Source organism: Lethenteron reissneri, chromosome 28 (assembly GCF_015708825.2).
Source record: "Lethenteron reissneri isolate LAM-NWPU_2019-01 chromosome 28, ASM1570882v1, whole genome shotgun sequence".
Lineage (NCBI taxonomy): Eukaryota > Metazoa > Chordata > Hyperoartia > Petromyzontiformes > Petromyzontidae > Lethenteron > Lethenteron reissneri.
Window position 1 is genome coordinate 8,291,303 of NC_083806.1, and position 12,838 is coordinate 8,304,140.

The 12,838-nt window shown below is 46.3% G+C and overlaps 1 protein-coding gene across 1 annotated transcript; it reads right to left on the reverse strand.

Moving 5' to 3' along the window:
- Positions 1 to 854: 854 nt before the first annotated feature.
- C5AR1 (complement C5a receptor 1) lies at positions 855 to 11,388 on the reverse strand. The gene is made up of 2 exons (XM_061562013.1): positions 11,237 to 11,388; positions 855 to 6,230 (listed from the first exon to the last, which is right to left on the reverse strand). Exon 2 carries the CDS (start codon positions 6,219 to 6,221, stop codon positions 5,094 to 5,096), a length of 1,128 nt encoding a protein of 375 aa, XP_061417997.1. The 5' UTR covers positions 6,222 to 6,230; positions 11,237 to 11,388; the 3' UTR covers positions 855 to 5,093.
- Positions 11,389 to 12,838: the final 1,450 nt, after the last annotated feature.

Below are 12,838 nucleotides of genomic sequence, written 5' to 3' on the forward strand. Positions count from 1 at the left end.
GTCAAAATGCAAACAAAAAGAAACAACTCTGATGATGATAATGATATGCACTGTCCTTGAAGTTGATTGGTCCACACCCGAGACAGCTTTTCTTAGAGCCTAGTCTCCATTGGTGTTGGACCAGATGACGCCAAAAGGCGTAAAACTCAAAAACAGCGCACTATTAGAGTATTGAGAGCTCGGGGCAAGCATTTACTCATGACTGGATGTGGTTGAAAACGAATCTGTTGTTTCAGACTTGTGAAATTCAAACACATTGTCTTTCACATGGTGAAATATATTGTAGAATGTGTATACGTATGTGTGTAGCGATGGTGAGTTGAGAAACACTCTCGATTCCCGCTCATGGCCAACACCAGTGACGATTATCTGAACCGGTCCTGCGCCTCCCCTAGGTCAACTCAGCCTCAACTGAGTACCTGGTGTGATGTGTAAACATCGCCACTGGGGAGACAAAGGCGGCCGGGCGTGATTCTGGCCACCCACCTCCTCGTGTGCCGTGCCGGCTTTCATAGGTGCTCACTAAGAGCACTTGCCCCAACAGTCTGTTAAGGCTATTCGGGGGATCTTTATGTTTGTTGTTATGATCGCTAAAAAATATCCACGTGTACAAATACATGCGGTTTATTTAAAAACCGTAAAAGAGTTGATAGTATAGACTTTGGGGTTGGAGTCGTGGAGCAGCAGTGCACTGCGCTGTGAACCTGGTGGCTTGAATTTTGATTCCTGGCCATGGCTAACTGAGCTTGAACTGGTCTTGCCTCCATCCCACCAAGGCCGTAATCCCCCCCAATATTTAAATATGCTCAACATGTCCCCCCCCCCCCCCCCCCCCAATATATTGCTATAAAATAGATGTCTGTTTATATGATTGTGGTTATGGTTGTACTTTATTAATCCCTAATCTCTGCCATTACATACAATGAAACAAGAAAAGGTAAAAAAAGAAAAAAACAGAGCAATGTAATACAATACACTATTAGACATTGTAAAAAAATCAATAAAAAGTCCATCCTATGTGTTAGTGAATTTTTTTATATTTTAGGCAGGAAATTCGTTTTCTTAAATTTGATTTTTTTTTTCTGGGGGGGGGACCCCCCCAATGTTGAATCCATGGCTACGACCTTGTAAAGTATGGCTAAATACCGTCCACGACCATCGTGGGTAGGCATTCATCCATCAGTGGATTGACAAAACGATTGAAACGTCTGACTGTAAATTATATGTACTGTATAAACACATATAAAATAACATACATTCTTAGCTTCTGTCAACAGTGGCGTGAGAAACTAATTGCATGACTGTGCCTTTGCCATTTTTTTTACATTATCAGCCGTGCAGAGTCGCATCTTGAAAAAAATAAAACTAAAATGCATTCCATCGCCTCGTTGATTTTTCTGATTGTTGGTGGTAAACACATCGGTCCGTTTTTTGGAAAGTAAACAAAACTGTTGGAAGGGAACGTTAGTCAACAGCATGCGAATTGGGCCATTATGCGGTGGTATTTCTCAACGTTGGCTTTGAAACGCCACACCCATTTGACCATTAATTTTTTCCATCTCAAGTGCGCCGCGCGATTTGCAACCCGCGGACGCAAGCTTTGATAACCAGCTACGGCCAACATTAGTGGCCAGTGAAATCAGAACCGATGTTAACCTCCCCCCATGCCCCACCACTTTCACCAACCTGCACTGAGAAGCGTGGTCAAATATGGTGAAAGAAAAACAGCCATGTCCGACATGGCATGGGGACGGCTTCGCCCATTGGCGGATTGAGATTGTTGGAATTGTATAACCCTCGTTATCGTTACAGTATTATAATAATCCTCTACACCGGCGTTTCTCCCCCAAAGCCAGTTCTCATAACCGCCCCACCACATCAGAGATTTCTGTTGTTACCAAACCATCAAATGCGTGCAGTGTTTGCAGTGGCCTCATTTTTACATCAGTCAAAGAAGCTGGCAAGCAAAGAAGGCAAACTGTGTGGGTTTACGACTCGTGGAGTTTAGAAACACTCTTAGGAGGACTAATTCCTCCAAGGAGCTAGTTTCAGTAAACTTATCACATGCCCTTTGTTGGAAAACTATTAAGAACCGCAAGCCGCAAACATTACACGGAGCGAACAATGTGCACTTGGCACAGCAATAATTATTGACCATCGTAACTTTCAATATTATGGGGCCAAAAATCGTGTGTGCTGTACAATTTCCCAGTTCTGATTTTCACATATCCAGCAATGCCCAATACACTTCCCCCAACACCCAGTGCAGCATTTGTACACGGTGGCGTCATGGTAAATATATATTGACGTTCGTATATCTTTTTACACATCCATCCTCAGGGCTCAGTTCCCATCGAATTGGATGTTTACTCTATACATATTCGCCATCGTGTGAATCTAGCCATCTTTGTTTGTGGAAACCCACGAAAATGTAATGTCTTAAAAGTGTAACGAGCGTAAAGGTACGATTAGCACGGTTGGCTACGTATTGTACGAAAGAGGTTCAACATACACACACATATAAGGTTAGCACACATGGCCTCATTAATGAGTGGAGAGGTGAATTTGGGTGAAAAGCCTTGGGTAGGAAATAAGAGGGTAACAAATACATTTAAAAGGAAATGTTTTTTAATCGTGAAATTTGTTACAAGCCCTTTCATACATTTTGCCTAAGGCTTCACAATCACTAAGACTGGAGCTGTTACTCGAGTTGTCTGCTCTGTGTTATTACCTCATGCCAATTCCAAGCAAAGTATGTGATGATAGACACGGCCAAGTGGCTCAGGGGTCAGAGAGCTGAGCCGAAACTGCTGGCAGCCGAGGTTCGCATCCAGACAGCCGTCTGTGATTAAACCGGATTCTGATGTGTTGTGAGATCATGGTCTCATCTCGGCCACCAATTACTACACAATACATTTGCTACTGCAAACGTTTCGTCAAAATCCCAGCTCTGATAATTAGCTTATCGGATTGACTGGCATGCAGTGAACATTTCTGGCATATACAAAGCAGGCGGGAAAGTGCCGCTCTGTACTGTATTGTGTGGAATAGAGTTCATTTTATATCTTAAAGCTAGCTCTGTGATATTCACTTCCGTGGGCAATTCTCTAACACAAAGGGGTAAACTGCGATGCGGAAGATCCGGATAAATGCATAGATGTATGATGCGATGCTGATAGCATAATCAAGATCCAATTGGAGAAAAATAAAAACTAAAAAGTTATTTTGTTCACCGACTCAGTAATAAGTACCAATGTTAAGCACACAGCAGTCGTAAAGTTAATTGTGGCAAGAGTTAATTCAATAATTCATGACTACTGATGTGTGCTAATTCCAATACGCCTGTAATTCAAGATACATTTAAATCAGATCAACTTTGGCTGGAGTTGAAGCATTAGAAGTGGCATGCCACTTCTGCAATTGTCGTTGATTAAGATCATCATTGATTAACGTGCTCATCTCCTGATTGTAAAGGATACCATGATTCAAATAGTTGTCGTCATATTGCAGCCACACTCTTAAATATGTTTGAAATTGCCTCTATACCCTTGGAGGACGGTATATGACGGCTCGCTGCTTTTCTAATGTGCAAGTTATGTAAGAGTGCTGCCATCTTTACCACGTGACACCTCTGCCACCTTGTGGTAAAATAGGAAGGGAAAAAATATTGCACATGAGTAGAGTACCAAAGGCATTCCTCAATCACCACTCAATTTTTACCGATGCTAAATCGACATAGATTATTAATTGAAACAAAATGTGAATGTAAACTTCATCGTACAATGTATATAAAAACGAACGATTTAATTCTTTTTTTTGGTCATAACATTGGCAGTGAATAAATGGAGTAAAGTTTTATAAACAAGAAATCTGAAGTAAAAAAATAAACAAAAGATGCACTATGCACATGTAAAAAGAATGTGTGGCAACATGCTTCTGCGAAGGTTCTGGAAAGATGAGTCGAATGCTCAAGACTAATGTGGCAGACCACGCATCGGCTGGGAAAGCAACGTAACAGAGAGTGCCAAAGAAGGAGTAGAAACAGTTTAGAGAAGGGGCGCAGAACATACAGACTTGGAGACAGCATCGCATTGAGGCATCAAGAGCAGGAGAAGAAAACGAATGACTAATTTACACTGGCACATCCGTATGTATCTATGTTGAACTTCTTTCGCCCCGTTCGAGCCAACCGGGGGAAGGACAACAAGCTAAACACAAAAAACAGTTCTAAAGAAATTAGTTTTCAATCTAGATTTAAAAGTGCATAGCTGGCAGTGGCTTCCTAAATATCGGAAGGGAAGAGCGTTCCAGACGGCCGCAGAAGCGCGCCTGAAAGCACGCGATGCAGTGGCCGTCTTTGTTTGATGGTTAGCCAAAAGCTGCTTGCGAGGATGACCGAAGTTTGCGTGATGGTTTATGCTGCTTGACGAGATCAGCAAGGTATTGTGGTTCATTTGTGGCAAGCACTTTGTGTGCACTGAGTGCGTGGGGGCCTCAAAGTACTATTGGTCGTTGTCCACCGGCTATTTGAACGTACTGGCGATAAAACGGTGGTGCGCGGTATAAAATAAGCAGAAAATCTCGCGGGGTGCGCCAAAATCAGTTCCCGTGATGTCAAGCAGTTGGAAGGTGGATGTGTATAGCACCCAGCCTAATGGCGTGTTCCAAAGCCAGATTTGACTCGTGCCCTAGATTTGGTCGGACGATTCCTCGATTCAGTTCTGAAATTATTTATTTGGCAGACGGTAGCATCAAAAGATTATGACTCGTGTCATACGTTGAGAATGGGAAAGCAGCTTCTGGACCTAACGGAACTTCTGATGGAGAATCTGCAGCTCACCCAAGGGCAACGGCGACATCATCAGACTGTTTTATGAGGACCGGTGTATTACGCTGCGATGGTGTGCCGCGAATTCGTCCAATTACCAATTTTTTTTTTTACTCAAAATAATATTGGGCAGCACGTGAATCCGGCCCAAGAAATTCCCGGCAGCGTGCGGGAGACACCACGGGGTCGGAGGCAGTTATGAGAGGATTGGGAGAGATGGTGGCTAGCGTGGAGTGGCAGAGCAGGTGGTGGGGGGGGGGAAACCTCACAACTGATGCACCTGGGACATCTGCCCTGAATCCGAGCTGCTCTTGGTGCCCTGCTGAGACAAGGCAGAGCCGCCGGACGCCTCTTCGCCGAGGGCCGCTTCGAGCTGCCGCAGGATTGGCGAGGACCTGAGCAAGTTCTTGCGGAATTCGCGTCCCACAAACACGTAGAGGAACGGGTTGACGCAGCTGTTGGTGATGGCTATTCCCACCGCGAGGGGCTGCAAAAAGTTCATGATATCCATTAAGTGGTGGAACGCCTCTTCGCTTTCGATCGGCACAAGTTTCACGATGACCAATATGTGGTAGGGAAACCAGCAGACGAAGAAGGCCGCCACCACGGCGGCGATGAGACGCACGGAGCGGGCCCTCCGTGATGTGTGCACGCGCGACATGGAGCGCATCTTGTGCACGACGCACATGTAGCAGAAGCAGATGGCGACCAGCGGCAGCAGGAATCCAGCCAGAAGGGTGAAGACCCCCACGGCCACCATGATCACGTCTTCTTCGTCGCCGTAATTCACCATGCACCACGACAGGCCGATATCGTCTTCGATGACCTCGCGGTACAGGAAGCTGGGCAGAGTGCTGAGCGCGGCGGCGCCGAGCGAGACGGCGCACACCACCCACGCCACGCCGGTCGAGCGTATCCGGAGCGCCAAAATTGGCTGCACCACCGCGAAATAGCGGTCGAGGCTGATGGCAGCGAGCAGGTACACGCTGGCGTACATGTTGAAGATGATGAAGGAGGGCAGGACCTTGCAGGCGGTGTGGTCAAAGGGCCAGTGGTGGTGGACGAGCAGCGTTATCAAGAGGGGCAGGGTGGCCACGAATGTGAAGTCGACGGCGGCGAGCGACAGAAAGTAGACGGTGACCGGGGAGCGCTTCATGCGGAACCCCGCGACCCACACGACGGCACCGTTCCCCAGGGTGCCGCAGACGAACACGACGCTGTACAGCAAGATGTTGATCACCGTCATGGCCTTGTTGCCGGCCGTACCTATGTGGTCGTCATCCTCGTGGTCCGTGTGATTACGCAGCGCGGTGCAGTTGTTGAAGCTCGGGTCCGTGCAGTTGTCAGCCTGGATGCCGAATGGGCCCGCAAGCGTCGTTGGGGTTGGCTCCATTGCCTGACGCTGGAATGGGAACGAATGGCAAAAAGTAAACTTATTATTATAAAACGATAAAAAAAATATTTATTTGTTTAAATCAGGTAAGGCCCATTGAGCTATTTAGCTCTTTTTGAGAGGCGACCTGGCCACAAATGATAGAACACACCGAGTACAATGGACACACCGAGTACTTGAACACAGAGTACATGGACACACTAAGAACTTGAACACACTAAGTACTTGAACACACCGAGTACTTGAACACACAGAGTACATGGACACACTAATAACTTGAACACGCTAAGTACTTGAACACACCGAGTACTTGAACACACAGAGTACTTGAACACACCGAGTACATGGACACACAGAGTACTTGAACACACTAAGTACTTGAACACACCGAGTACTTGAACACACCGAGTACTTGAACACGCTAAGTACTTGAACACACCGAGTACTTGAACACACAGAGTACTTGAACACACCGAGTACATGAACACACAGAGTACTTGAACACACCGAGTACATGGACACACAGAGTACTTGAACACACTAAGTACTTGAACACACTGAGTAAAATGGACACACTAAGTACTTGAACACATCGAGTACAATGGACACACAGAGTACTTGAACACACCGAGGACTTGAACACACCGAGTACTTGAACACACTTTGCACTTGAACACACCGAGTACTTGAACACACCGAGTACATGAACACACTTTGCATTTGAACACACCGAGTACTTGAACACACAGAGTACTTGAACACACTGAGCACATGAACACACCGAGTACTTGAACACACCGAGTACTTGAACATATTAAGTACTTGAACACATCGAGTACAATGGACACACCGAGTACTTGAACACACCGAGTACTTGAACACACAGAGTACTTGAACACACTAAGTACTTTAACACCCTTTGCACTTGAACACACCGAGTATTTGAACACACTAAGTACTTGAACACACCGAGTACTTGAACACACCGAGTACTTGAACACACAGAGTACTTGAACACACCGAGTACATGAGATATATTGTACACGTGAAAGTAATGGAGTGCACAAACACACGATTGTCTCCAGCACAGTCATCAGCTGGTGACCCACTAACCCCAGGCCGCATGCGCTATTCACAGGGCTGTTGATGAATAAGCCCCAGAACATTGTTTTTATAGCTTTATTTTGGTGATTTTGAAAACGTTTTGGTTTAGCCATGTGTGTTTGTTGTAGTACAGAGTTAGCCTGATAACTGTAATCTAAATTGTCTTATGGTTATATAAGACAATTTATATTTTATTATTTTATTGTTTCCCTTCTACGTGACTTTACCAAAAGAACCAAGAATATGAATCCCTGCAGTCACGAAAGCTTTAAATCAAAATTGTCTCATGCTTGTTATTGTTTGACTTGCATCCCACTGGGATCTTTGCACACAGCGTTGCAATGCGGTGTTTTTTTCTGGAAGACTTTGCTGTTTTTTCCTGGATTTTTCTGTTGCGTGTAGTCACTCAAAGATATTTTCTTGTTCGTGTTTTTGTTTTGTTGCGGTTGCACCCGAGTCAAGAGCCCCATGGCTCACAGGGCTATACCTAATATATGAAACAGAACTGGAAATTGAAACATGGGGTCCACTACCTACGGCTCTTTAAGGGACCGTGGGCTTCGTGACAAGTGATTTTATGAAGGAACCACCGTCTCGTGTTCACCACACAGTGCATTGCGGCCTCTTGAGATATGTACCGAGTCTTTAAAGTGTTCATACTCTTAGGTTTTTTCGGTAAAGTCACATAGGTAAAAAAATAAAATGAAATAAATGAAAACAACTAAATTAAATCACGACGTTTCGGGCGCAACACAAGCGTCCTTCTTCAGGTGGGGACAACGTAGCGAAAGCACAACTGCTTAAGTGTGTCTAAGAGATGGCTTTTTAGCTCTTGAACACAACGCTGCCACCAACACTCCAGACTCGAGAAATAGTGGACGACACTGTCTTTGGGGCCGTCCAAAAAAATTAATAAATGAAAATAAATCAATTAAATCACGACGTTTCGGAAGCAACACAAGTCTCCGTCTTCAGGTGGGACCGTCACAGCCAAATGTAAATTCATTTTTATTTATTTATTTTTACCTACGTGACTTTACCGAAAAAACCTAAGAGTATGAATCGTTGCAGTCACGAAAGCTTCAAATCTAGAATCTTTTAAGTGTGTTTTTTTATACCGAATTCGACCAAAAATAAAATTTACTTATGCGGTTTTTCTTTTTGGGTTGCCCATCCCTGCCACAGCACTGCTGGTGGGGGGGGAGTGCAAAGGCGCAATGCAGAACGAGTCACGCACTTCCACGTGCGATCTGAAGCCAGCGGTGACTCACACACCCGCTTTGTAATAAACTTGGGAGCGCATTTTGAAATCAGATGGTATCCTTCGCCCGCTGCCAATGCAATCCCGGGCCGATTTTAATATTACACAACTCACCGCCTTCAAGATCCTCCGTGGACTCTACCCTCTCATCTCACTCAGCTCCCCTCCACGCTCTCCCCTCTCATCTCACTCCATTTTCATCTCACTCCCCTCTACGCTCTCCAATACATCTCCCCTCTCATCACACTCCACTCCCCTCCACGCCCTCCCCTCTCATCTCACTATACTCCCCTCCACGCTCTACACTAAATCTCTCCTCTCATCTCACTCTACTCCCCTCCACGCTCTCCCTCTCATCTCACTCAGCTCCCCTCCACGCCCTCCCCTCTCATCTCACTCTACTCCACGCACTCGCCTCTAATCTCACTGCACTCCTCATCACGCTTTCCCCTCTCATCCACGCTCTCCACTACATCTCCCCTTTAATCTCACTCTACTCCCCTCCACGCTCTCCCCTCATCTCACTCATCTCCCCTCCACGGTTTGCCCTCATCTCACTCATCTCCCCTCCGCGTCCTCCCCTCTCATCTCACTCTCCTCCACTCCACGCTCACCCCTCTCATCTCACTCTACTCCCCTCCGCGCCCTCCCCTCTCATCTCACTCTACTCCACTCCACGCTCTCCCTCTCATCTCACTCAGCTCCCCTCCGCGCACTCTGCGTTCCAGTAACCAAGGCTCTCCGTCAGAGCCCCCAGTCAACATTGGCTCAGTGCTAGGTAGGTCGCGTATTTTCCTCTGCTCCCCTAATAGTCCTGACACCACCCCGCCCCTCCGTCATCCGTGCTGTCGACTCCATATCCAGTTCCAAATCCAGGCTCAATCGCGAATTCCTTTGCCCGTGGCTGACTGCCGCTTTCTATAAAATAGAGGTTGCTTCAAATAAATGTCAACACTTCAGAGAATTTGCAACAATACCACAAGAAAAGTGCCGACCGAGCTCTGGAGACCACGTGAAGAAGATTCCAGGCAATGTGTTGTACAATGATGGCGAACACGTGGAGACTCTTTGACTTTTTGAAGCTGTTAACATTACAATTGTCATAATTTTAAATTAGTATCCGTTCTATTTCGATTAAAAACTACAGTCCCATATAAGTGTTAACATGTTTTGAAGCATCCTGTACAAGTCCACTGGTTCGGTGCAGCGTCTTGATATGGGGAGAATTTAGACGCCATATGAAATACAAATGTCAGTATTAGTGTGTGCTACTCGCATCCACCATCCCGCTGCAATAAATAGAAGGCGCTCTCGCTGTAAACATACGTTCATGAAATAGGCCACCCAGTTGAAACGTCGATTGAGCTTAGTCAACCTCTTACTCATGTCAACGCTCATTAAGTGGCTGAAAGATGTTGATATTTAGAGACCTGGCAACCCTTGGGCAATTGTGGGTGGCGCCGGCTCTGTCGCCTGACCACTGCCGAGTTAACATCTCGCCACCACGAGATGTTGACTACCTCGCCTGGTACACAGGAGGCCGTGGGTTCGATCCCGACCCTGACGCCTGCTGCTGTATATTTTGAGTTTGCGTGTCTCTCTCTCTCCCGGTGGTCGCGTGGATTTATCCTTCCACATTTATAATCAACGCGCGTTTCATGTATTTAGCTGCGATACATTTCCACACGATAAGCCACTTCGTTGAGTTATCATTAGCGGCCAGGTCCGTTCTAAAAAAATAGCTATATAGCTCAGTGGGCCTTACCTCGTAAAATAAAATATAACCGTTTAGTTTTTAGTTTCTTCACTCGTATGTGGTTCCTCTTCGACCCTCTGAGTCGTCCTCCCTCTCTCTCTTCGAGGGCAATCGAATACGTTGGGAGCGGTGGCGCAGTGGTTAGCACACTGCGCTATGAAACTGGCGTCCCTAATTGAATTCCCGACCACGGCTAACATCAGTGGCGGGGTGCTGACATCAACCGGCGCCTTGGTCTTCCCTCCCCTCGTACCAACGCATACTGCGAGAGTTTGCGTACGAGCGTTTAATCTGTCCACATATGTAACTTCCCTCTGTAAATGTCCACGATTTCTTATCCCAGGTTTAAGGCTGGACACACCTGCGAAAGAGAGTTCCATGGCTCATCGGGTCCTCCAGCTTAAGCCAAATTTCCGTGGCTATGACCAGCGCAATGAAGTATGGTCAAACAACCTCATCTTGACCGACAAGGCGTGTGAGAACACGACACCCTGCACTGGATGCATAAATGAACTGTGTATTAGTATTATGATTTGTAGTACGTGTTACTAATAACACATCGCAATAATACTATATGAGGAACACGACACTTGGAAGAATGATGATAGATGGGCAATAGTAATAATAATACTGACGGACTGTGTTGCCAAGGTAGAGGCACGCGTCCGAGTCAGAGCTACGTCCACCGTATGAGATGGAGCAATTAAAGCAATCATCTCGTGCGTAGTAGGTGGTAGCCGGATAGGGTGTTATGCGAATTCTGAACACGCATGATCGTGAGAGTTTGCGTATAGAGCTTGGGGGAAGCCTTCATCCAGCAGTGGATTGACCCTGACTGCTGTCGATTCTGATGATGCTGCTGATGATGAATCGCACGCAAACGCATACATGTACCTGCTCGGGTGCCTTGCTTCGCTTCGCTGTGCTCGTCACGCAAGCCGGGAGTGAATTAGTCCACGTCGCCCTCGCGCGAACTCGTGCAAGAATTCACGAGTTCAACGCACGCGCTCAAGAAAAAGCCTCCCCCGTCCCACCACCACCACCACCCTCCTCCTTCCCTCCCCCCCAAAAAAACCCACAAGAACTCTTGTGAATATTCAGCGACGTGAATGCAAGTCAGGAGCGGTGGCTTTCACAGCCGCGATGGGAACTTCAGGGGAGTCCTGCCTTGCGTTGGCGAGTCGCAGTTTGTTTTTTTATATAAAGCGGTCGGTCAGTAGTAAGTGGTTGGTGGTGGGGTTGTGTGACGCAAGGGAGAGAAGGGAGGAACCAACGTTAGACTTGAGGCCAATGGCTTCTGCGATGGTGATGTGGGGGGGGGGGGTTACACATCAAGCGAACGAGGAATACGTTCATTATACAGGGTGTTTCAAACAGATGGACCCAATTTCAAAGCAGTGTATTTCACGATGGCAACATGTTACAATTACACAAACAGATACAAACGGTTTAATGAGTTATCAAGTTTTACTAACCATTTTCTAAATGCTCTATGTGCCCTCCAAATGCTGTACAGACAACACCGAGACGATAGTTGAATTCGTCCCAAACGCCTCTCAAAGTGTCTTCTTCCACTGAAGTCACCGCCTGCCGTGATTCTGTTTTTGAGGTCATCCAGATTAGTCGCTAATGGTGGCACAAAAACACGGTCTTTGACGTATCCCCACAAGAAAAAGTCGCAGGGTGTGATGTCTGGGGATCTTGGGGGCTAAGAGTGTAGCGCCAAGTCTTGGGGTCCCGTGCGACCTATCTAACGTTGAGGCAGTGTGTCTCGCGAATGACTGAGGCTAGGGGCTGTTTGTGCGCTGGGAGAGGCATCTGAAGGCCATCATTTGAAACTCTATAGCCCCGCCCTTTCAAGTGGTAAGAGATTCATTCATGGGCGGCTCGTGGTTGCAGAGATATAGCGATTTCAAATCGGGTCCATAATTTTTAAAACACCCTGGTATATCGAAACACATTCTTCCGAAACACTGGGGTCTTAAAATAAATACATATTTTATAATAGGCGCCGTTTCAGGCAATGGCTTCTTAGCAAATATAAACATTTTAAATAAAACTATTTTACGTGCTATGATGATGGACCATTGCCCGAAACGTCGCCTATAATATATATTTTTTATTCCAATGCCACAGTGTTTATTGAGGAATGTATTGAGTTCATGTTTTTGTTCATTGTGCTTGTGTTACCGTTCGCTGCCAACGCAGCAAGCATCACCAAATGACACCGCTGTCAACCCACACGGCTTACCCCGAATTCTCGTGCAGGGACATCTTGTTTTCAGGTCCATACGGCGAACAGCCGTTTCAATACGGGCAACACATTTATTTTTGTATATTTATTTGTGCTCCCCCCCTTGTGATGGGACTTTATAGGACGAACGTTCAGATGTATAAGGGCACGGGGTGACCGGTAAGGTCTGAATTGCTCTGTCACAAGGTAGGGCACTGATAAGGAGTTGACAGGTGTGAAATATCTATATTTTTTAAAATCCG